The following is a 24917-nucleotide window of genomic DNA, read 5'->3' on the forward strand; positions in this document are numbered from 1 at the left end:
AGCTGCCTCCAGGAAGCCAAAAGTGTGGGCCAAAGAAGGCCAGAACTGTGAGGGATGACGCTATCTGTCCTGTCACCTGCTTCATCCCTTGTCCTGCTACCAACTTGCTCTTTAGCTCATCATCCTACACATCACCTCCCCAGGTGTGTTTCTCTCTCCTCCTATTGGCTGACTCGAGGAACTGGAACTAGGTGGGTGGGGGATCTGAGGGCAGGTGGGACATGGCAGGACCTGGGCCATGAGCTGACCTCATCAAGAGCTGGCATTCAAGACAAAAGGCGTGATGGAAATGGCAGGAACCTAAAGGTTCTTTATTGATTTGTTTGTTAACCAGTTGCCCAGAAAGCTGCTTAGGCACAGGAGTCAGGTGCAAAGACGCAAAGGCTCCTCAACATTCTTTATGGGGCTGAGCTCATCAGCCAGGACCATCAGGTCGCTCACCAGGGTGTCCAGCAGCCCATAGACCTGGAAGAATGGGACAAACATCACAGGCAAAGGTTTGCTCTGTGGAAGGCACCTACACAAGGACGCACCTACTGTGCCACGAAGGTGATCATCTCTACACCGGAAAGAACAGCTGGAGAGGGGATGAAACTGAACTGGTGCGAGTTTCTGTAGAACTTTTGTTTTGGCAAATAGTCTGGGGAGGTAATCCTGCACTGGCCCCGACGCCATATGGCAAACCTTAGAGCCTACCATGGTTAAAGGGCAATTCCCGGGAGGCCAGGGAGCCATGCTCATGTAGCCCCTTGGCGTGGCCCCGTCCTACCCTGGCCTCCTGAAGGCCAGCTTTCCTTCCTGTAAGGTCACAGATCCACATACGGAAATGTCTCCAAGACTGTGCTCTCAGTGGGGCTGGACCACACAAGCCTCAGCAAGTTGGCTCTTAATCTCAGAAAGCCAAGGACGAGCCCATCGCATGGGTCCTCAGAGCCCTCTGATGACTTTCTAGACTCACTCAGCCTTCAGAAATTGCAGGATGTCACCTGCAGCAAATGGAGCTTCTGATCACGAGTTCCAGAGTCCCACAATGCACGACATAATCCCAGCTACCCAGCTGTTCACAACAGAGAAAGACAAAGCTTCACCATTAGACTGATAAATCGAATGTGGTTTTGTGGACCTCCCTCTAAAACAAACAGCGACAATAACAAAGAACCCAACACAACACCAGCGTGAGTTTCTAAGGACCTACTGCTTAAGAATTCATCATTATGAAGTCTCTCTGGTGTTTCGAAACCCTTTCATTTGTTGGAAATCCGCTCTGCATGGTGTTCCCCCAAGGAACACATCTGTCAAGACACATCTAACCCAGAGAGGAAGCGGGAGTGGCAGAAATGGAAGGGCTTCTGCTCTGTCCACCCCTAGTCTATTTTCAAGGCAGCCAGAGTGATCTTCTAAAGCATGAGTCTACCATGTCACTCCTCTATTCAAAATCCTGTGTGATTTCTTGTGTCACTCAGAAAAACCCTGAGTCCTCACATGGCCCACAAAGCCCACATGACCTGCGCCCTCTGTGGCCTCTGCTCTCTGTCCTCCTGCCTACTCTCTGCCCCTGTATTAGTTGCTCCCTCTCCCTAGGGCTCGCTTGCTTAGGGGTCCACATGGCCACCCCTCACCTCCCTTCAAGTCTCTGTTTGATGTCACCTTCTCGATGAGGCCCACCTGCACCACCTGGGCCTTCCTTGATCCCCTGGCTCTTCTCTCTCTCTCTCTCTCTCTCTCTCTCTCTCTCTCTCTCTCTCTCTCCTTTCCTTGGTGCTCATCACCTAACATACCAGATGTGTTACTTATTCATGAAGTCTGTCTTGCAGGCTAGGATGCCCTTCACAAGGGCAGTTCTGCTTCCATCATGGATACAGTAAGTGCTTATCCTTTGTGGAATAAACAGAATGAATGAGGGAGAGGAGGAAGGTGCGCAGGGCAGGTGTGAGTGAGGGGAGGACTGAGTGCCGGGCTCTGTCTTCACCTCAGTATGCAGCCTCTGGGTGTATTTCTCCATGACCAGGGGATCCATGGGTTCCTGAGAAGGGGTGATGCTCTCAGGGGGAGGGTCTTCCAAGGAAAGTCTGTCCCGACTTAAAGATTTCATAGGTTTCTTGTCATCCTTTGCCTTGTGCTTCTTGCTGTTTAAACGGTCCTGCTTGGAGAGACGAGACAAGCATAGCCTTCAATAGCTCCCAAGGGAGGTCCAGGACTTTCTTAAGAGCAGTTCACTGGGAGAGCTAGGGCATTGTGCTGGAGTGACCACCCACCTTCTGCAGCCCCTCCGGTGCCTAGCCCCCCCAACTCCCAGCCCAGCCCCAGGTCAGACCGTGTCCTAGCATACCTCTTTCCCTGGCAGCCTGGCTCCTTTTTTATCTTCTTTGTCTTTGATTCCCAACTGCTTCTTTTCCTGGGTTGCTCCTTTCCGGTCCTCCTTCCCAACTTTCCCAGAAGTCACCTTCACTTCCACGATAGGAGGTGATTTTTGATCTAAGGGAGGTGAATGGAAGACAATGTGGTCTGTTGCCTGCCTGACCCCACAGGCAGGAGTTGGGCAAAGCAAAGTGCTCTCAGCAGCTTTGAGAGAATTCCCACAGACTAAGAGCAGAGTCCTGGCTCGGGTGCATGGCTTTGTGGGGACTGTGGGGCAGGGGTCAGAGGCCTGGTTCTAGTCTCAGCTCTGCCACACTCCTATGTATGGCTGGCACAGACAAGTCATTTAACCTCTCTGGGACTCCACCTGTGAAAATGAGGGGACTGAACTAAGGTGATCACTAAGGTCACTTCTGGGTCCCAAATCCTGGCAGCAGATAAAATGATAGCAGGGGCCTATTCCAGGGATCAGCCTAACAGAGGTTCTACCAGAATCGTGTGAACGGCTGGGACGCCACTGCTCTCTGGGCACAGGGATGGGGAAGGCTGTGCAGAGGTGTGGCTGCAGTGTCTGACCTTGCTCTTCAGGCATGTCCAAATAGATGGTCTCCTTATCAGGAAGGCCCAGCAGAGCCCTCAGCCATAGGGAATGGCTCACCAGGCTGTCAATCACATCCCGCCACAGCTGCAAACTGGAGGGCAGGACGATAGAGAAAAGCTAGCACCCCTCATTTGCCCTGGAACCTGCAGAGACTTGGATTCTTCCCTTCCAAGACACTGATGCCAAGAGCTGCCATGAAAACGCCGTGCCCCTGTCCAGCCAGCATCCTCACCCGCACCTGTGCAAGTGTTCAGATGGGAATCTGGCTTCCTTTGGGCAGCAGCCAAGAAAAAGTCACCCGGAGCCAGGGTTAAGATCAGTCTACACTCCAGCTTGAAACCATGGCTGGACCTTGCAGGAGGTTTCCAGCATGAGGCTCCTGGGATATGTTCTGGGGAGCCTTCCCAAAACCTACCCCCCAAGCCTATCCAAGCAAGTTCCAAACAGGTGATGGGAAGGGAAGGCTGACAACCGAGAAGTGAGGCTTTGCATGAAATATGCCCCTCTTCTTACAGCCCTCTGGTTTCTCCTCTGTTCATTCCTCTGCTCATTGAGAAGGAACAAGGAAAGAGAAAAAAGAACAAAAGGTCGAGGTGCTTACTCTGCTGTGAAAGCTCCCCAGGGAGCAGCAGGTGGCCGTAGGGGATGCTGTGGCAGGTGCCAACCATAAAATGTTTGCAGCATCTTTTAGCAACCTGAGCTCAAGGGGAGCTCAGCCCCTTGAGTCCTGGGACTGCCTGCTCAGAACCCCTGGCCAGATGTCACAAAGGGAAGAAGATGGGCCAGCTCTCCGGGTGGGGCACCTACCACATCTGGTACAGGATGTCAGACTGCAATGGCCTCTGTTTCTGGCACAGCTCCAGGGCTGCTTTGTTGAGCCTGATTAGGGCGTCTTCTCTCTGGTTCTCCTCAGGTAGCGTCATCACTGCCTGGCAGGGTCATAGGTATTATGGGCAACCCTTCTGCCCAGGACACCAAGGGTGCCTGTGTCCTCTAGCGATGGGCATGATGTGGTGAGGAGATAAAGCCATGGAGAATCTGTCTGGGGTGCCTTCTGTGGGAGCCTGGGACCTCCTTCAGGAATGTGTACCCATGAACCCCTTTTCCAAGGTTTGTCAGAGTCAGAGAGGGAGCCCCTCCCGCCCCATAGTGATCTAGGTGCCTGAGACAAAAAGAGATGACCCAAGAGACTGCTTTCTCTGGGCCCTCAGGTTATATTTCTTTGCCCATGGAGGCAAGAGGCACTGCTGGGGCCCTTCCTCACCAGCTGTGCCAGGGCGATTCTCCCCCACCCTTCAGGGTCAGAGAAGCACCTTTCTGAAGTCCTCCAAGCAGAGGTTCCACTTGGGCAGGGGATGGCCCTCCAGCTCCCCGGGGCTCTTGGCACTCTCCAGGTCTGGGCTCCCCTCCACCAGGATCTCCTCCATGATGTTTTTCCCCCCAGAACTCTTGACCCCCACTCCAGTCTTCTTGGACCTGAAAGAATCTTGGGAGTCTCTGAGGGTCATATGCTCCTGCCGGGACAGTTGGGGTTCCACGACCGGGCTCCTAAAGTACGCCAAAGACTCTGTGTTCACCGGAGTCTTCTCTAAAGAGGCTGGCCGGGCCATTGCCGCCTGGGCCCAGGGGCTGAGGCGCTCCTCCTCGCCTGGCCTCGCCTCCTCGGCCTTCGGGGGTGGGATCACATACTGGTACCACAGTCTGTGCAGGTCTTGTACCACTCGGTGCTGGTAATGCAGCTGTAGCAGAAGCAAGGGAAACCACGTGATGAGGAGGCCAGGCGTGGGGCACCCAGAGCCCTGAGCCTGCTTAGGTTTCCCTGTTCCCTCAAGAGCACTGACGGAGGAGGCAGGGAGCGAGCCAGCAGGAGCGCTGTGGCCAGAGGGGATCCCCACTTTCCCTTCAACTCGAGCATCTCCAACTTAAAGCATTTTTTTTGCATGTGGGCTGCCAGAGGAAGAGTGGGTTTGAATGAAGGAGTTTGTGAAGCCCTGTTCTCACCAAGCATCCACTTAGGAGCTAAGTTATCTTGGGCAAATTATTTAACCTCCTGGGCCTCAGTTTCCCCCATGCAAAGTGAGGATATAAACAGTGTCCATCTCACAGAGCTGCTGTGAGCAGAAGGTGAGTGACTCATGGAAGACGCTCAGGACAGCTCCTGATTTTGGAGGGTTTGCTATTCCTTTCAGCCAGGGCGCACACACGGGGCAGGGGCCGTGCTGGGCCTGGACCTGAGGATTCCTGTGGTGGAACAAGTCCTCCTCCGTGAGATAGGTATCCACAGGTGACTGCGCACGCTCTGGGGTCAGGATCCCCCCCAGCAGCTCCTGCAGCACGCTCTGCACGATGGTGACGGCTTCGTGGCATGCCAGCTTGTTCTGGGAAAGAAAAGGTGGCACGAGATGGCAGTTCAGACTTTCAAAACCCATGTTGCACCCCGGAGGGGAGATCCCTCAGGATGATTTTGTCCCTTCCTAGGGGTTGAGTTCCTGCCATTGTCACACACACACACACACAGATACACACGTATTCCCAGACTCCAAACCCCATGGGTCTCCCCAAACATCCTTTTTCCCTAAAGAAGCTGAAAGGATTCTGATGAGGGGCCAGTTGTAGAGAAGTTGCTTCTTTGTGGGGCCAGGAGGTCACATAGTCAGCATTTCCCACCAATTAGGAAGAAGGGCCAGGGCCAGGAGCCACAGGGTTTGGGCCTCGCTGGGAATGTGATCTGGCCACAGCGTCAGTGTCAGAGAAACAGGGGAGGGGCATCTTGATAGAGGCTAGCCCTATAGTAGTGAGTAAAGCAGCCATGGCATTTGTCAAAACTACCTCTGATCACCACCCATTGAGCCCCAGGTGAAGTAGCTGGCTTCTATTTGTGGACCACAGTGAATGAAAAGCACAGTTTCCAAAGAATCCCACAAAGCCCAGCACCAGGTGGCTGGACTATGGACTTGGCCAGGGTGGCAGATTCCCAGCTCCTACCTCATACTCACACCTGGGGGCCACCCCACTGGTTAAATTGTCCTCTCTGGTGTTGCCTGGTTTTGAAGTCTTGCCAGTTAAGTGTAACACCACTGGGTGGTACCAGACAGCAGTGAACAAATACAATACCAGGGCACGGGGTCTTTTGCTGCATGTACTCAAGTAAGCACTTCACGCAGTCTGCATCTTAAGGCCCAGTCTCATGTCTTTCTGGCATTGGGAGCAATGCATGGTGGAGCTCAATTGCCCGTCTGATTGCCTGCCCACCCTTCTTTAACATCACAAAGCCCCGAGGAGTGTTTGTTGAGCAAGAGTAGCTGGGAGAAATAAGATCCCTGCAGGCAGTGCCAAGAAGCACACCAGGTAACGTATCTGGTGTGTGCACAGAGGCCAAGATCCGGGGTCTCTCACCTCCAGTAACTTCCTCTCACCCATAAAAATGTCCTGGGCCAAGGAGACTGCGTAGAGATTGACCTGTAGGACAGCACCTCCTAACAGGGTGGGGTGGGTTCCGAACGCCCAACATTCCCTGAAGATCCCAGCATTCAAAGACTTGAAGAAGAAGGTAAAGGCTTTAGTTTCTCCAGGCAGAATCACACCTGAGAGGGACAGACAGAGGTTTTCACCGAGGAGGAGCTAGCTGAGCCCCAAGCCTGTCCCCATGCAGATACATTTAACTGAGCCCCACGTGGGGTGACCGATCGCCCTGGTTTGCTCAGGACTGAGGTGTTTCCTGGGTTCAGTACCAAAATTTAAAAAGTCCCAGGCAAACAGGGACAGCTGGCCTCAGGCTTGTGCCTGTAGGTAACTGAACCCTTAGAAAGCCTCTGTTCCCTGGTGTCTCACACTTCCCTGTGTCCCCAAGAGTTCTACCCTTCCTCCAACAGACACGAATAGTTAGATGACACACATCACAGAAGAAATGGGGTGGCGGGGATGAGGTGGGGAAAAGGGGCTCAGACTTGAGGAGCCGGGCATTAGCTAGACTTTGGCTTCTCAAACATCAAGGACGGAGCCAGTGGGTACGGCCATTTCTCCTAGGTACCTTCCCGATTGTTAAAGTAGAACCGCTGCATCCTGTTTCTCTTTAGGTCTTGAAAAGAGTCTGGCTGGGACTGCCGCCGCCAGTCATACCAAATGGCCACAGTGCCGTTATTGACCACGGTCAGTTCTGAAGACGTTTTCTGCCCTTCCAGGGTTTCAAAGGTCAAGCGGACAGCAATTCCAACATGCTTCTGGGGAAGGAGGAGGGATGAGACGTGTCTTTGAGGGAGGCCCTTGCCTCAGGTGGCCGACTTATCCTGGTTTACCTGGGACTTTTCCAGGTTTGGCACTGAAAGTCCCGTGTCCCAGGCCTCTCGGGCCTGGCCACTGTCAGACAGAGTTGTGTCATACCCCAATAGTGGCTGTCTCTGAGGTGTCATCAACAGTAAGAAGAGGAGATAAATCAGATTTTATATCTGATGAACACTTCTGTTCCTCAGCACCTGAAGAATATTTTAGAACCTTCTTCAAGCCACACCTGTTTGAGGTTTGCTTATGTACATGATTGGGGCTAGGGACAAACTGGGTGGCTTGTGACATTCTCTTCTCAGTCTTGTGGTTTTATTCCGGCTCAAGTTAGCATTGCTGTTACCATTTTCAGACACGCTGAATGCGTGACCAGATGCAAATGCAAGTAGGAGACTGTAGGCTTCCTGTGATAGCACAGTCACCTAAGGACTGCACCCCAGGGGGGCCTGTCCAGCAGGTGGGTGAAGGTGAAGGCAGGTTTACCTTGTCCTGTGGGTTACTGCCTCTGACCCAGCAAGCTGGCTTCCCACAGAATAGCAGAGAAGGGCCAAGAACAGGCATGGGGACCACATCAGGATAATTGGTGAATAAGTCTCTGTAAGAAAAACCAATGGCATAGTCTCCCTGAGGCTGCCACAGTCTTGCCACATGCAGCCCCCAGAAATGGTTGCCAATAAGTCTGGAGTGGTGCCCGGCTCTGCCCTCCAGTGGAGTAGCATCAGCTCCACTTGAGCTCAGCTTTGTCCTGCTCCATTCCTGTAGGTGGGAGGGTCTTGAACACACAGAGACCCTTCTTGCCGGGCCACTCAGTGTGGGCCACTCTGAAGGAGCCCCACTTACCAGCAAAGGAATGCCTGGGAAGTCCCCATTAGGAGTTGGTTGCTGGGAGGGAACAGATGGCCATAGAGAAGCTGGCACAGGTGTGGGAATGGGCTAGAGGAGCGGGAGGCAGCTACTAGGGAGAGGCTGGGATGGGGGCATCCTGGTTTCAGGAAGGGAAGCCTGCCCTTTAATACTGTGGGTGCTGGGGGAAGCCGCACTCTCCAACCGCTCTCCTTAGAGCCCAGGCCCAACTCACAAGCTCACTGTGTCTTCAGAGGAACTTCTCTGGCTCTCTTCAATCACTGAAAAGTCTTCCACTGTAACAGTCGAGAAAGGCTGCCCTCTGCCCACCACCTCCAGGCCATTAATATCCTCAGAGAAACCAAGAAAGGAAAGATTAGCTGAAGATAGCCGCCACCCTAAGGGGCTTCAGACTGGGCACGGAGGCATTACCAACCTGCTGGCTAAAATCCAGCTCTGCCATGATACTCTGCAGCTCCTTGCGACGGTAAATCAGAAACAGACTCCGATCCCAGGTGTAGCGGTACCAAGCGTCCTTCTGGGCCAGCAATCCTAGGGCAGGGTCCAAGGAGCCTCAGCACAGGCTGCTGCTGTGCCCCCTTTCTCACTCACTCGAAAGGGCTCTGAACTCACCCATCCCAGCACTGTTTCTGGAAAAGGGGAAAATGCAGCTTCCCTGTGCAGCTGGGCTCCAATCCTCACACCCCATACCTACCGCTTTAGCAACACTAGACAGGACTCCTGCAGAATTAGCTTCCAAACCATCAAATCTTCGGATTATAATAAAAACAATAGCAGATACCTTTTACTGAGTGTTTAACAATGGATCAGAATCTCTTAATACACATCATGTTTCATTTTAACCCTCTCACAGACCCATCAGTACTTTATAGATGGGGACACTGAAGGCCAGAGAGGTCCAATGATGCGCTTAAGTTCACAAATCCAACAGGGCTGGGATCTGAACCTAGGCAGTCTGGTCGCATTTAAAGCAGAACTGCCCCATAGAAATACCATGCAAACCACAAATGCAAGGCATGTATGTACTTTAAAATTGTCTAGATGGTTTAAAAAGGTAAAAAGAAACAGGTGGAATTAATTTTAGTAATATAGTTTAACTCACTATATCAAAAATACTATCATTTCAACATATAATCAATATAAAAATCAGAATATATATTTTTAATACGAATCTTCGAAAACCAGCGTGTGGTTTCCACGTACAGTATGTCTCAGTTCTGACTAGCTACACTCCAGGTACTCAGTAGCCACAGTAGTTCGCAGCTGCCACACTGGACAGCGTAGCCCTAGAGCAGGGGTGTCCAAACTTTTTTCAACGGTTTTCACCAAGGGCCATATGTGGTAAAATGTACAAACAGCCGGGCCACCCACTCAAGGTGAAGTACGTATTGCCTCACCTGGTTTATTTAAATAAACTAAATATATTTTTGGAATTTGCTGCAGGCCAATAAAAATGGATCGCGGGCTGCAGTTGGCCTGCAGGCCGCAGTTTGGACACCCCGGCTTTAGAGCTTCCGCTCCCCTCTGCTTCTGCCACCTCTTCTATCGCTGTCTTACTGAAGAGGGAACTGGACCTCCATAGGGTTATGGGACTTGATCCTAGGTTGGCTTCATACGAGGGCCATGCTGTCCCACCTCCTAGGCCAGTCACAAGCGGCCTCACTCCTCACCCATCTCCGCCTGGATGGAGTGTGGCTTCCTGATGTGAGTAATTGGTTCCAGGAGGCCTCGCTGCGCTTTTGTCTTTGTCATGACCAGCCCTGTGATTTCATCTCCCAAGTATTCCAGTCGACTCCAGAACCCACTGGTCTCATCACAGCACTGGCAAGGAAAGGTAGATGAGTCAGGTCACCTGGACACCTTGGAGCACGGCTGGGGGGGCGGGGCATGCCTGGGAGACAAGAGCATCCGCAGAAGCTTGCTCTGGGGGATTCGCTGCTGCCAGTACAGGAGAGAAGCATCCCCTTTCTTGTTTTCAGGACGCCCTGTTGTAGCCTTTACCTGGCCCAGACAGACAGTGTGGGTGATACAGGCACTGCACTGACATACGAGACACAGCATGGTGGCCTAGGTCGTCCAAAAGCTGGAGCCTCAGCTTTTAGGAGAGAACACTAAGACTATTCTAATAATCCAGTACCTGTGCTATCTTTCTCCTGAAATTGACTGCCAGCGATTGCCACAGGCTGGGTTACTTAACTGGCCAGTCCCTAAACACCCAATAAGAGGACCAAGACTATAACTTGTAAAGGACGTGAGGGCTCGACCATGCTTTGCAATGGATAGATTTGTCCCCACTGTGCAGGCAGCCAGCCCTGTGTCCAGAGCCCCTCCTCACAGGGGCTTGGGAACTCGGTCCTTACCTTCCCATCGTGCTGCGTTGGAAGTGCTCGATCAATGAGCTCCCGTTTCTCCTGGGTCTGTCTGTAGGTCTCCCCCATATGCATCAGCAACTCACCCACAGGCTTCTTCAGGCGTTCTAGAGAGGGAGCCAAGAATGTAGCCCCTCTGGCAAATCAGAACAAACAGGGGCACAGCACTCGGCACTACTCAGCCCCATCATTGGGCTGATTTCACGACCCACTGAGAGCGAGAAGTGGGAAGTGAAAGGCACAAACATGCTCAGCCTGACTCTAGGCTCTGGACAGGTGGAGGAGAGAAAACGCACAGCCGCAGAGCCTAGATGCCGGATGAGGCCAGGCAGACCCCATCCACTCAGCTCACCGCTGAGGGCTTCCTGCTGCCTCTTCCGCAGGGCTACGTGGCGCTGCCAGTTTTTCAGAAAGTTGTGCTGAGGAGGTGGGGCCCAGGGATGTGCCTTCTCTTCTTTAGGGGCTTTCTGCTTCTGCTCTTCTGTAGCTGAGATGAGGGTCATCAGACAGGACGGAGTGTGTATCAGCTCAGCCAGCTGAAAAGTACATGAGTGTGTGCAGGGCAGTGAGAAGGTGCTAAACTGGGGCTGAGCAGAGATTTGTCCAGGTCTAAATCCCTGCGGTCCTCCCGCTCTGCTGAGGAACCCTCCTCCTCAGGACCCTAAGGTAGCAAGTGACAGAAAAATCACAGAACCAGGGGCCCTCTCCCCCAGAGTGGGGACCTCTGTTCTAAGACTGTGGTCAAAATCTTTCCATATCTCTGTCCTCCTCACAACTGATGTTAATTGACACCTTCACTGGCAGGGTAACCGAGACATTTTTATATGACCCCTTAGCACCTGACCAATCAGAGATTCTTTGCCTGGAACCAGAGAAGCAAAGAACTGAGAGACAGAGAGCAGCATGATGGGAAAGTTGATAAGACTGGCCAACTCTACATGTGGCCCTGGGAGCTGTGTGAAGGCCAGTCTTCGGAGATGGGAAAATGTAGCCAGTGCAAGAGGAGCAGGGCCAATGAGGGAGCATAGACTCAGAGCCCTGATGCCTGTCTGGGTTCATTCTAACCAAGCCAGACACACTCTCGCCTTTGGATTCTTCGAGGCTCCTCTGTATCCCTATAGTGACTTCTTGACTTCAGCTGAAGCTAGCTTAAGTTGGCTTCGCTATTTCAGGGGGAGGGTCACTTATCACTTCAAACTCCAGGGCCCAGAGACTGGACTGCCTTTTAAACCCCAGGCCTGCTTGACTCTGCCAGGTATGAGACTGCAATGACTTCAGTGACTTTTCTTGTCCAGGCAGCTCTGTACAAACGAACCTGGGTGTTCCCTCGAGCAGCTGCAATTCTCTTAAAGTCCTGGAGACTCCCCAAGATGTGGTGGGGAAGGATCTGGTCACTGCCATGGAAACTGTCACCTGGACCTGGAGGGCGGGGTGGAAGGGGAAAGACACGCTGTAGCTAGCTGATGTAAACAATTCCAGGGGGCTCCTTTCTGAGGGAGACACTGCTTTCTTTCCAGGCTGACTCAGGAATTCAGAGATCAATACCAGGGTCAACGCTGAGCTTACCAGAGTAGTCCAGGGGCTTTGTGGCTGCCTCTGGAACAGCAGGGTGTGCTACTAAGTGGCAAACTCTCCTCCTAGGATCCTTGGGTTTGAGTTTACGGATGAAAAATTTCTGAGGAATGACATGCTTATCTTCTGTTTCAATAAAGCGAGGAATGTGTTGCTAAAAAGAAACAAAACAGAGGAGAATTCCACTTGAGATCAGGAGGAGGAAAAATACCACCCATCTCCTCTGTCCTAATTCTTCGTGGAATTCCTGAAGGCTGACAAATCTGTTTCTCCAGCTCTTCCCGTATGTTCTGTTGAGGAAATGCCTGTGCAACAGACGTGAGACTTAATAATGTTCTGGAGGGAAAAAAGAATAACATCTTATACCTCCAGACAGTTGATGTGAGAAGTGGCTGACTCTTCCAGGTAAAGCATGGGATTAGGGTTGATCAACTTACCCACATCTGTCACTTTGCTCCTGAAACTCGTTTTCCCGTCTGTGAAATGGGGAGGATGGCACTTGCCTCCATGAGAAGCAAGGTACCTCATCATCTCATTCCCCTGTGGTTCTAGAAGAGTCTCAGGAATTTTAAAACAAACAGTAAATTCTTTTAGATGCAAAAGTGAAAAGAATTTGTGTGCAATGGATTTTTCCATGGAATTAGACATTCCCTGTGACTACGGAGGTGGTAGAGATGGTGGACACGGTTGATATTCGAGACCATGTCTACTGGGAGGGGGAAGTTCCTGCAGGAAGGGATCCCTGGACTTCATCCTTACCTTCTTCAAGTCTTCCTTCTTAATGGCTAAGGCAAGAATGTCGTCTCCTTGCAGGATGTTGCTAATAGGCTCAGGTTCTTCCTGAATGGGGGGTGTGGGCTGTTCAGGTAACTTTGCCCGCTTTTTTTCTGAAGAGAAGCAGAAGATTACAAGTGCTTAAAAATAGATATATATTAGATTCCATGGTGGGGGGTGCACAGCTGGCCCCATGGACGGACAGCAGCGGTTGCCAAAGTGACCTGGGCAACACTTGATTGGGGCGACAGGAGTTCTCTCTTGAAGGGCCCCCTACCCATTGCCTGCCACCGTGACTGAAGCTTCTGTAGCCGGAATTGAGATCAGAAGATGTTCCATTCCAGGCTGTACTACTTCTAAGCTGGGCAGCCTCGGGTACATCACTTAACCTCTTTTGGCTGCAGGCTCCTCTTTTGCTGCACTAAATCAGTGGTTCCCAAATGTCAGTCAGATGTCTGCCTCAGAATGTCCTCAGGAGTTTGACAAATACAGCTTCCTGGCTCCTGCGTGGAGTCAGGGTCTGGGAAGCTGTATGTTTTAAAACTCCCGAGGTGGTTCTGATGCGTCCTGGTTTGGGACAACTGGACTAGTTGCTTTCTCAGCCTCCCCCATTGCTGGCACTGATCCGTTCATCTGGGTGAAGGCATCAGGTTTTTTAAGACTTTGGTTAAAATATAAATGTTCTGAGGGAGGAAGCACAACATTCACAGCTGACCCTTTATTTCACGTTCTTTCATGTAATAAATACCGTTTAAGTATCTTCTATGTGCCAGGCACTGTGTTTGGCTCTGGGGATATAAGGCCTCTAGAGATTCAGGCTTTACCCATGGGAGACAAGGCTGTCAGGCTGAACTCGGGTTACCATGGGAGCAGCAGGGGGCCCCAGCTCAGTGCGTGGGGTAGTCAGGGAAGGCTTCCTAAGATGGTGATGTTTAAACTGAGAGCTGAAAGAGAACACTGACCAGGGAAAGGGCTTGGGGAATAGGCATTCCAAAGACTAGCATGAAGAGGCCTAGAGGCAAGAGAGAATGGGGTGCACACTCCTGGAACTCAAAGCATGTGCTTTAAAAATAGTTGGAGTGTAGCGAGCTGGGAGGTAGGAAGCAGTGCCTGGAGAGGGAAGTAGGAGCCATATCACGAAGAGCTTAGTGAGCCATGGAAAGGACTTCAGTCTTCCTGCTGTGGGCCATCTCATGGGAAAGAATGCATTAGGGGTTGCAAGACTGAGGACAAGATTATGTAGGAGTCGAATACAGTAATGAAGTAGTTGACAATGATAGTGGCTCATGGGACTGGAGAAAAGTAGAGAGATCTGAGCCTGTTTCTCTCAGCTGCCAGGCCAACGCGTGGCATTGAGAACTCATGGGGGAGAAGCGAGTTATTCTCCAACGAGAACACACTCTCTGCCTTCCATCCAGGGGTGGGTTAACCGTTTGAAATGCATCTCATTTCTCTGGCTGGGATCCTCCTGTCCGCTGCCCTCTGGTTTAGAATGGTTTGCTATAAGGCCCGACAGAAAATAATCAAAAGAAAACTTGAGTCCTGACTTCGGGGACTTTAAAACAGAACTTAGTTTTGTCCACTGCTTCTCACAGTATTCTAATTTTTCAGAAGTAATATCACTAAAACATCAAAGCAGATGTTTTGGTTACCAAACACAAACTCTTTTTTTAGGAAATGTCCACATAATTGGTGGCAAAAAAAAGCAAAACAAAACAAACACCAAATGCCAAGCCAGAATCATTCCAAACATAACTTTAAATTCGCCTCTGGGCCAGAGTCCATCTCCTCAGCCGTGGGGTCAGCTAAGCTGCATGGCTCTGGTCCCATTCACTGCCACGCATGGGCACGCACCCTTAGGTTTTGATTTCTACTTCCCCTCTCCCTTCTACAGTCACTAAAGCTGGTGGCAGCCCAAGAGAGAATTGGTACCAGCTGAAGTTCTGCTTCTACAAATATTTCTGTGTTTCTATTTTCCAGGACATCTGCTTCCTCTGTGCATCGCCTTGGCTGCTTCTACATCTTCCCCATGCTTTTTACTGGTGGGTGTATAATTACCATGTGTGAATTTATAAACCTTCAACATTGTTAAAGATTTCGAAAATGGTCAGTGAAACTCTGGTCTGAGGCTTTTCTGAGAAGTTTATCTCAATATACAGTCAGGGAATGGTGTGTTCTAGTTAATAAAATATTCACAAAAATGATATATACATTTTAAACTTCAATTCACCCTGCAGAATATTTACCAAGTACTTTGTGTGTGCTATAAACTACAGAGAGGGTGAAGATATGTCTCCTTAACCTATGAAAGGTTAAGATATGGCTCCTTCTCCTGAGGAACTACAAAATGCAGCAGACACTCACACACACTGATCACAACATAAGGGCCTATAATTAGTGGCACAGGCAATAGGTTTGGTTACACATCAAGGCAGGAACTGATGGATGTGGATCATACAGTGTAGGGCTCTAACCAAAGGTTCAGAAGAGCAGCTGCAGGCGTCAGAGGCAGCTTCACTGGCTGTTAGGCCTTGAAGTACAGGAAGGCTTAGCACAGGTGGAGCAGCAGAGGTGTTCCAGGTGGGTTCACAGTTGGGAGAAAGGTGGAGGCAGGACTGAGCATGGCAAATGTGAGGCATGGCTTGTTGGGGGAGGTGGGGGTGATACTGGAGATGAGAGGAAAACCAGGGCTTTGTAAAGCTGAAGCATCTGATCTTCCTTTGTCAGCAGGAAGGAGGTTTGGGCCAGAAGAGTGAAATGAAAGCAGTGTTTCAGAGTGATTCATCCAGTGAGGGTAAGCCAGGTAGACTGGAGGGGCAGAGGCAAGTTGGGGAGACCGGGGAGGAAGGATAATCCCACAGGGGTCACTTCAGGACCTCTGAGAGTACTCCGCTGGGTCAGGGTATCTCACTACTGAACCCGTAGGGGCCCAGCTATTTCCTGTTCTTTGGTCTGGAAACCCAAGCTAAGTGGGGCTCCTGGTGAGCCGTACAGCTAGCATCTCTCCCTTGACCCTGACAGCTTTGAGGGGGTCAGAGACCAGCCCCCTTGCACTTGACACCTATTCTGGAGCTAGGCCAGGTGGTTAGAGGCAAGGTGTTCAAGCAGCGTAGGGGAGAGGATCCAGCTATAGAGGGAGAAGAAATCTGGACTCTATTTTTCTGCTTCTTGTTTTAGCTAAATGTTACTCTTTTTTGGGTTGATTAAAGTCTTCCAAAAATTCTGACCTCAGGGTTGCTGTTGGGGGAACCCCAGGAGGGGCTGTCCCTACCAGGGCTGAGCTTTCCTTGATGGGGGAGGGGGATGTGGTACCCCTGAGAGTCCCCCTCACCCTATTTCTTAGCAACAAGACCTGGGAGACAAAAGGGCTAGGATCTCTAAACAGGTTTAGTCACAATATTTGTTTGCTTTTTTGCTTATAATTCAGAGACCTTGGAGAAACAGCACAAGATTACAAGATTACATGTGTTGACTAGTGGTATTATAGTGGGGTGGGAGGAAGTTGTGTCCTTCTACATTAGAGGCTTCCCCTGAGATACTTAGGGGGCTATCCTCACCCTGGTGCACGTTCTTAACTCAAGGGCTAGTTAATAAACTCAATTTCCTCTTATTGAAAATAAATATGCAGTGAAAAATCTTTCCTTGATTTATTCAAACCTGATAAGATCTCCAGAAACTAGGGTGAGCAATGGCTAGAAAAGCCCTTGACTGCCCTTGGGAAAGGAGACCAGCTATTTTCTCCTTCTCTCTTAACTGTTTAAAAGTATATCATGAAACAGCATCTCAATGCAGCCTAAATCAGACTTTCATACCATAAAGAAGCATTAAAGAAAGCCATATTGAAAAGTGGTCAAGATCCTGTTAGTTTAACTTCAAGCCCCTCTCCTCAAACTGCTTTCACCACGACTCTGGGCTGGGTCTCCCCAGGGCCTGCAAGGGCATGCCCAGACTATCCGACCTAGCAGAAAAGCTCTTTCTTGGAAAGTCCCTGTCCACTTATGCGGGTCCCTCTGGCTCCCTTCCCTCTGCCCTGGCTACCAAGGTCATACATGTTCACAGTTACATGCCTCAGCTCATGCTGCTCCCTAGACCTGGAGAAGCAAACTGCTCCCCCCACCCACCACCATTTATTTCTGGTCGGCCACAGATGTCACCTTCTCCAGAAAACCTCTCCCCTTAAGTTTATCATCCAAGGCCTGCGTCAGGCGCTCTGAGTCCCCTTAATGCCTGTGGATGCCTGTATCACAGCATTTATATTGTCTGGTTGTTCCTCCAGAAGTTCACTAGATTCAGTTTCTTGAGGGCTGCAGTCACACAAGTTAATACCAGAGACGCTTGTTGCCCAGCACAGTGCCCCCACACAGCAGGCCTTCAATAAATGGAAACAGCAAAAAGAAAAGATGGAAGAGAGGCTGAGTTGCAAATGGGAACGTGTCCATGGAATCAATCTGTTGTCAGGCACCCTGGGGCTCTCCCACATGCTAACCAGGGGGTAGCTGCAGAGGCCAGGGAGCAGTCCTGTTTAGTGACTGTCTCTACGTTAAACAAGTGGGACAGTGTATAGAACTTATAAAATGTATTATATGTGTTGGATTGAGGTTTGCAAAACAAGTTGTTTACTAGTAGGGACAGGACTATGGCCGCACATGTGTGAGACTAAGAGTAAAGTGAAAGTACACATGTTGATGTTTAGAGCATAAACATGAAAGGAAACATTTATGTTTCTGTGTGAAACTGAGCATAACAAAATTGAGTGATAAACACGTTCACCTAAGAGGTAAACAATTCCTGGCAAACAACTTCTGGTTATCACCTGAGAAGTAAACAAGTCCAAGGAAAAGAGGATAAAAGCAGAATTCCAGAGCAATGCCATGAGTAGTCTGGGCACTCCGGCTAAGATCCTCTGCGAAGTGCAAGCCGCGATACCCCAGGACTCTCTGAAGTTCTTCCTTGCAAGACCAGTTCGTCTCAGATCCATTGTGGGCCCAGTCATCTCTCCTGGACCAGGGACCTTCGCCACCTCAATTGACTCTGGGACTTGGTTCGTTATTAAATTCTATTCTATTCTGTATAACCTTCTGTGCTTACCAGAGCATTGGCCTCTGGAGGGACATTGGCTCCTAAATAAAGCTGTGTTACTCACTCTATCTGAACTTGTGTGCCGGGACTTTGTTCCCCACTCGCATCACGAGTACCACGCAGGGACATAGGGCCCTACAGAGGGGTTAACGTCCCCTTGACTTTCAGGAATAGACTGAAGTGTGGGGACTGCCTTTCAGGTGCTCGCAACAGACAGGCGTCACCCAGCTGGAAAAGGTATGTGATGGGAAAAAGTGGTCAGAAACAGAACTAACCAAGTTAGGTATTTCTTCGGTTTTTGCCAGCAGGACCCTTAAGTGACACCCCCAAAGAATCCCACCCCCAAAGAATCCCACCAAGGCTGTTGGTTTCACCACCTCAACATGTTTCTTGCATTTTTTCCTGACTTTCTTTTCCCAGGGACCCCATGTCCTTCTTGGCCCTTCTAGTCTTTAACTCTTTCCTGGCTCTTCCGCACCACCCCAATAGCGGGATCCTGCCTCTGCATCCCATCTTAAGACATGGTTCCAGGTAGGGGTCTCCTATGCCTTCCTGGCCAAGGCCACTTCCCCAACAATTGATCCCTGAGGTGTCTGTCAGTTCCACACTTCCTATGTCAAGGCCCCAGTGCCCTGTGCCCCCTTCCTTTGCGGGTCTCTGCCTTGTCCATCATCCCTAAGGTATGGAGTACGCCTTGCCCCGTGCCCCATTCCCCCGTGACCTTTACCTCCATCCTGGTGTTACCCCATCCTCCAGGCCCCTTTTCATGAATCCCATCCAAGAACCCCTGACCCTGTCGGGTTCTTCTGAGCTCCCAAGGCAGCCAGCGCCAACCTTTTAAGCTTTCTGCGGCCTCCAAGAATCTGCTGGCAGGTATTTTGAGGCGGGATTCCTTCTTTAGAGACTTCATGGTACCGCCCGAGCCGAGAGCGTGGCCCTGCTCCGCGGGGACCTGGGATAACTCGGCCGTGTGGCGGGCCCCCGCGCCCCTGCGCGCTCCCGCCCGCCAGCGGTCGCAGCTGAGTCCATAGCAACCAATGCCCCTCGCGGGGACGCGCACCCACCGAACAACCTGGGCGGAGATTGCTTGGAAGTCACTTTTTTCATCGGGCCGCCCCCACGCGCGCGCCAAGTGCCGCTGCTCCCTCGCGCGGACCTTGAAAACACCCCGGGGCCCGACCGTGACGTCACAAGCGACACCGGCGAGCGCCGTGACGTTACCAGCCCCATAGAGGCAGGGACGGGGCAAGGCCCCCGGGAGCTGGAGGAGGTGGGGGGAGGGGCTACAAGAACCGGCCCGCCCCTCCCGGCGCTACGAGGGGGTGTCCCAGCTGCGAGCCTCTCCCCGGGTTGCCCAGACTCCCGCCTGCCCTCCTTTTCCCGTTCCACACAGTCGCCACGGGGTTGTTCCTTTCACCCCGTGTCCAAAACCCTGGAGGGCTTCCAGTGGATTTCATTCCCCGGGGTTCCTTGCCTGTCCCCTACATGCGCCTGGTGACCTCCCCCCAAGCTCCCTGCAGCCACTTTAGCCTTCCATCACTTCCCAAACCAGCCGAGCTTCTCTCCCCGCGTCCCCGCTCCCCTCTCCCAACCACTTGGAGCCTTCCCCTACTGCTGGTTTCAGTCCTTGCAGATGCTGATTTTGATTCCTAATTTAAAATAGCCCGTGTTACCTCAACTTTACAATTACACCTGGTTCATTTTTTCACAGAGCCCTAATGCATTCTGGAATTATGTTGTTTGTTTATGTGGTTGCCTGTAGTCAAGCTTGCTGTGAAAATGTAAACTTCATGAGAGCAGAGAGGCCTGTCCCTTGTCTCGACCCCAACCCAACATTTAGGCCATAATGGTCACTCTGTGGAATAATGAAGGGGCTCTAGAGCCATACAGAACTGGGTTCCAATCCCAGCTCTGCCTGCTTGCCAGCTGTGTGTTCTTGGGCCAGTCCTTTGACCTCTCTGAGCCAGTTTTCTCTCTTATAAGATGGAGGTTATCAGGGGCTACTGTAAAGATTACACAGGGCCATGGTAAGGATTAACTGAGAGTTTGCGTTTAAACCACCCAACACTCCACACACTGTAGTGTTTTCTTAGTCAATTCTCAAAAATCATGAGGGGGTTGGAGAGAGCAGATGCACTCTGTACCCATTTTACAAGTGGAAAAACAACTTCAGAGGGTAGAAGGATGTAAAGTCATCAGACTAGCGAGAAACACAATTTGAACCTGGTTCTCCCAAGTCGGAGGCCAGGTTTCAGTCCTTTGCTGCAATCTGCCCCCAGACAGGGGAGGAACAAGGGAGCACGCTAGGAGGGCTGGTCAATCCCAGCGCTCCCTGTGTGTTCTCCACTACCAGGCCTCTCCAGGGGCATGGCCCCTTCTCTATGCCCCTCTAAACCTTCACTCCTCTTCTGACTGAGACATCCCTCATGGGTAGCTTCTCCTCTAATGCTCTCTGGGGCCCAGGCACCAACCTCCTTCGGCTCTCCAGAGAGTCCCCAGTTCTGTTCATCCCATGAACATTTACTGAGCACGTATGATTCTGGGGACTGTGTCATCTGGGCCCTGCAGGAAGTAGATGCTGAGATGGAGCTAGTACACGAGGTTTATTGTCAGGAGCGATGGGGGCGGTGTAAGGCCTATGGAAGACGAGGGGAAAAGAAGCAGCACTGGGTTGGGAGAGCTTCAGACTGTGTTGCAGATCTGACAGTCTTGGCCAACTCAATGTGGACCTCTGGGTCAAAGAATATTCCTCAGAGGTTGTCAGCTCACTGCCCTCCTTGCAGGTGAACAGCAAGGTCTTTCTCGAAAGGGGATAGAAACTGTTCATGTCCATGGCTGCCACAGGAGCTCTGCGAGATATAGAAGAAAATAAATATTTTCTCTTGCCCTCTAGGAGCTCAGAGTTCACTCTAGAGCGAAAGATAAACACGTGAAACTAATCCGTTTGCCCAGCTTCAGGAGAGCCTTTCAACTTTGGGAAGTTGTAGAACTTGTGGGGAGCCTGGCTGGGGCAGGAAAGAGGCCTGGGGAGCTGTTCAGGGTGGATTCAGTGGAGGTCAAAGGACAAGGGAAGAAGGGAATGGGAGAGGTGCGTGCTCAGGCAGGTGAGCAACCTGGCTGGGCTCTGCCATCAGCCCCAATGACCTGAACAGGTCTCGTCCCCTCTTTGGGCCTTTTATTACCATCTACATCATGAAGGTGTCAGACCAGATTAGAGCTGCTTAATCCTTTTTGAATCTGATCAAAGCTAAGACAGGTTCACAGAAATGTGCTTTTTTTCTTTTTTTTTGGTGGTAAAATACACGTGACACAAAATTCACCATTTTAACAAATACAATGCAGTGTTATTTAGTACATTCACAATATTGTGCAACTGTCACCACTGTCTAGTTTCAGAATTTTTTCATCATCTCAAAACAAACCTTATAGCCACTAAACATTCACTCCTCTTTTCTCCCCCAGGCCTTGACAGACACTAATCTACTTTTTGTCTTTATTGATTTATCTGTTCTGGATATTTCCTGTAAGTGGAATCATACAGTATTTGGCCTTTTGTGTCTGCCTTCTTTCACTTAGCATAATATTTTTAAGGTTCATCCATGTTGTAGCATGTACTATCAGTACTCTAGTCCTTTTCATGGCTGAATAATATTCCATTGTGTACCACATTTTGTTTATCCATTCATCTGCACATTTGATTTTGCACATGATTTTTTAATTCAATTCCAGGGATTCTTGAAGTTCATTCATGTGCCCCAGAGGTGGGGCTGAGGTCAGTGTGACTTAGACACAGAGCTGGGCCATCTGAAAGTGGGTTTCCAACTCTAATGTACGTGCTCAGGGGCTAGTGATTAATCACAACTTGGGAAAGGCAAAGTGGATATTAAGGGAGCCTTCTTAGAGGAGGAGTATTTGAGGTGGGCCGCTACTAAAGATAAGAGTTCAACAGGCAGGTCAGCATGGCAGGTACTCCATATGAAGACACAGTAGGAACCAAGGCCCAGAGGGACTCAAGCACAAGTTCAGGGAACGGCATCATTTAGCCACCACAGCTTTCGTAGTCTTCCTCAGTTTGGCAACTCTAAGCAACCTCCTCGAGCCTGGGGAGGAGGAGGTGACCAGGTTGACAGAGGACAAGACGTCAATTATTGCTTCATCTCTCTGTTTATTTCCACCCAGCCAGGTGCCAGGCATGTCGTCAGCTCCTCTTTGCAGAAGCTAAATAGTCTCCCTAAATAGAAAGTATGTTTCCTGTACAGCTTGCATCACCCCTTTCCAGGGACAGCCACACTCCAAAGCCTGAGGCTGGGGCAGACTGTTCTTAAGCCCCTCCAGCTAGCTCACCCCTTCACGTCTGGCTCCCTCTTCCCAGTTTATCCTCCGTCTCACCTCCATACACACTCAGCCCTCTCCCCTATCAGCTGCATTGCCCTCCCTTACACTGGCCATCCCCCCTACACACCTGGCTCACTCTCCACATCTTGGTCATTCCCCTCAAATCCAGCTGCTGCCCCCCTTTAACAATGCATCGCACCACTACCCTCCTTATTAGACCCTTGCTCAGCTAACACACAGCAGGAATCTTCCATTTCTCTTGGCCCTGAAGTCAGGCCACTGTTCCCAGAACGGCCTGACTTCAGCCTCATGGATGATGTGTATGCAGACCCTGGGCATCTCCCCTAGGCTCAAATTGCTCTTATTCTCTTCTGGAGAAGGACACAGGGGGAGATGTTTTGGAGGCCACGTAGAATTGGGGTTAGGAGCCAGGGGGACTTTGGAGCAAAATGTGGTTTTGCCTCTCAGTATTGCCCCTTCCTAGGCCATCTCCCTCTTCTTTAAAGTGAGGACAGTGCCAATCTCACAGAGTTGCCATCCTCCTCCATTATTTCATCCTGTTTTGCTATGCTCAGAATCCTTTCCCCATACTTCTGTACAGTCTGTCTGCCTCCACTAAAGCATAAGGTTCGGGGCAGCAGGGGCTTTGCTTGTCAGACTCACAGCTGTATCTCAGTTCCTGGAATAGTGTTTGGCACATGTGGGTCATCGATAATGGATAGGGATGGGGGAAGCCTGGAGAAGCATCAATGGAGGTAGCCGCCTTCCAATATCTGGGGGGCAGGGAAACAGTCTGGTTCCTTCTATGCAGCACCCAAGGGCAAAACTATGAACCAGCTGGGAGGTTTGCTATAAGACTTTTCTAAGAATCAGAGCACGCTCCTGGCACAGGAGTTCCAGTTCAGGCCCTGGGACCATCGGCCTGGGCTGCTGATGAGGACATGCTGAGATGGATGGATGGACACTGAGCTCTGGGCCTCTGTGCTGAGCTCTCCACTAAAAGGAAGGCTCTCTGCTCACGCCCATCCCTTCCTCCTTGTCCTGGTCGGGAGAAGGCTGATTGCTGAGGGCATACTGAGGGCTGAGGGAGCTGGCTTACCTTGGGGTTTCTTCCTCTAGATTGTGGGGGTACCCGAGGAATTGCCCCACTCGACCAGTGAAAACATTGTTCTAGCGGTGCATAGCTTGGAACTGGGGCGGGGGGTAGGGGGAATGAGGTGGGAAAATGCTGAATTAAAAGCCCTGGGCCCAGCTGTGTGACCCAGGCATTGGGTCCCTCCACTCCACCCCCCAATCAGTCTCATCTACTTCCCTTACAGAATGGCCTCAATACAGCCTTTGTCGACTTCCCAGGATCAATGCAAGCAGAAAAAAACATGTTGTGGAAGTGCTCCGAAAACTGTACAGGTGAAAGGGATTTAGTTAAGGCCCAGAACACTCAAATCCACTAGATAATTTCTCTTTTAGTGTGGTAGGCAGAATAATGGCCCCCCACAAAATGTCCACATCTCTGGAAGCTGTGAACTTGTTACCTTACATGGCAAAAAGGACTTTGCAGATGTGATGAAGGATTCTGACTTGGGGAGATTATCCTGGATCATCCAGATGGGCCCAATGTAAGCACAAGGGTCCTCATTAGAGGGAGGCTAGCGTCAGAGAAGGAGCTGTGATGATGGAAGCAGAGGTCAAAGCGATGAGGCCATGGGCCAAGAAATACCGCAAGGCTTTAGAAGCTGGAAAAGGCAAGGAATGGATTCTTTCCTAGAGCCCCCAGGAGGAAGACAGCTCTGCTGACACCTTGATTTTTAGCCAGTTCAGACTTCTGGGCTCCAGAACTGTAAGACAATAAATTTGTGTTGTTTTAAACCACTGAATTTGTGGTAATGTGTTATGGCAACAATAAGAAATCAGTATAGACAAAGTCATATAAACACTGTTTCAAATCTAACTCTCCAGCTCCCTTTTTCAATATTCCCTCTCAGTCGATGAAATCTTCTGTTCTTACCAGGTTAGCTCAGGACTCCCATGTTATCATTAAGTAGATCACTGCTTATCTGTCTTGAGTTCCATTTTAGCAGAGCATGCCAGACTTGATACACCTGAGTTCAAATCCCAGCTCAATAATTTTCTAGCTGAGCGGCCTTAGACTTGGTCACATAACCTCTCTGAGTCAGTCTCTTCTGTGGCAAAAATAGGGAGTCATGAGAATTAAATATGATTCCACTCAAAAACTCCTTTCACAGAAATGAAGGGTTGTCAGATAAAATACAGAGTGCCCAGTTAAATTTGAATTTCAGATAAAACAAATATCTATCTATCTATCTAGCTCTATATAGATATAGAGCTAGATAGATAGATAGATAGATATACATATAGATATAGAGCAGTAGATAGATAGATAGATAGATAGATAGATAGATAGATAGATAGATAGATAGTATAAATATGTCCCATGCAATATTTGGGACATATACTAAACACTTATTGGTTTATCTGAAATTCAAATGTAACTGGGTGTCTATATTTTTATTTGCTAAATCTAGCAAACTTAATCTCGTCCCAGGTCACATAGTTTGTAAGCCAAAGAGCTAAGCCTCAATCTCAGATCTTTAAACCCCAAGGTCAGTGAGCATCCTCCTCCATCACAGGCCTGACCTTAAGCAGACAAGCTGAGCCACATGGTTTCA

The 24917-nt window shown here is 50.4% G+C and overlaps 1 protein-coding gene across 7 annotated transcripts; it reads right to left on the reverse strand.

The window, feature by feature from the left end:
• Positions 1 to 284: 284 nt before the first annotated feature.
• On the reverse strand, positions 285 to 19134 carry MYCBPAP (MYCBP associated protein). 7 transcript variants are annotated; one of them, XM_019730930.2, is made up of 19 exons: positions 18730 to 19133; positions 12802 to 12929; positions 12037 to 12196; positions 11786 to 11889; positions 10823 to 11006; positions 10462 to 10577; positions 9772 to 9922; positions 8517 to 8632; positions 8316 to 8431; positions 7721 to 7832; positions 6990 to 7179; positions 6356 to 6543; positions 5191 to 5337; positions 4273 to 4698; positions 3767 to 3888; positions 2935 to 3050; positions 2330 to 2475; positions 1970 to 2140; positions 285 to 465 (listed from the first exon to the last, which is right to left on the reverse strand). In XM_019730930.2, exons 1-19 carry the CDS (start codon positions 18803 to 18805, stop codon positions 364 to 366), a joined length of 2871 nt encoding a protein of 956 aa, XP_019586489.2. In that variant the 5' UTR covers positions 18806 to 19133; the 3' UTR covers positions 285 to 363. The 7 variants fall into 7 exon arrangements, with proteins under 7 accessions (XP_019586489.2, XP_074176377.1, XP_074176376.1 ...); XM_074320276.1 differs by having other exon boundaries at positions 18960 to 19092; XM_074320275.1 differs by having other exon boundaries at positions 1970 to 2143; positions 18730 to 18946.
• Between the last annotated feature and the right edge of the window lie 5783 nt (positions 19135 to 24917).

This window comes from Rhinolophus sinicus, linkage group LG15 (assembly GCF_036562045.2).
Source record: "Rhinolophus sinicus isolate RSC01 linkage group LG15, ASM3656204v1, whole genome shotgun sequence".
Lineage (NCBI taxonomy): Eukaryota > Metazoa > Chordata > Mammalia > Chiroptera > Rhinolophidae > Rhinolophus > Rhinolophus sinicus.

Excerpts from the sequence above, each read along its gene's own strand:
- MYCBPAP (XM_074320278.1), bottom strand. The coding sequence starts at position 18,805 with ATGAAGTCTCTAAAGAAGGAATCCCGCCTCAAAATACCTGCCAGCAGA. Across the intron at positions 8,633-9,771 it reads CTCCATCCAGGCGGAGATGG|GATTGCTGGCCCAGAAGGAC; the intron begins GTGAGGAGTGAG and ends ACCCTGCCCTAG. Across the intron at positions 7,833-8,315 it reads TCTGAAGACACAGTGAGCTT|AGACTTATTCACCAATTATC; the intron begins GTGAGTTGGGCC and ends TTTTTCTTACAG.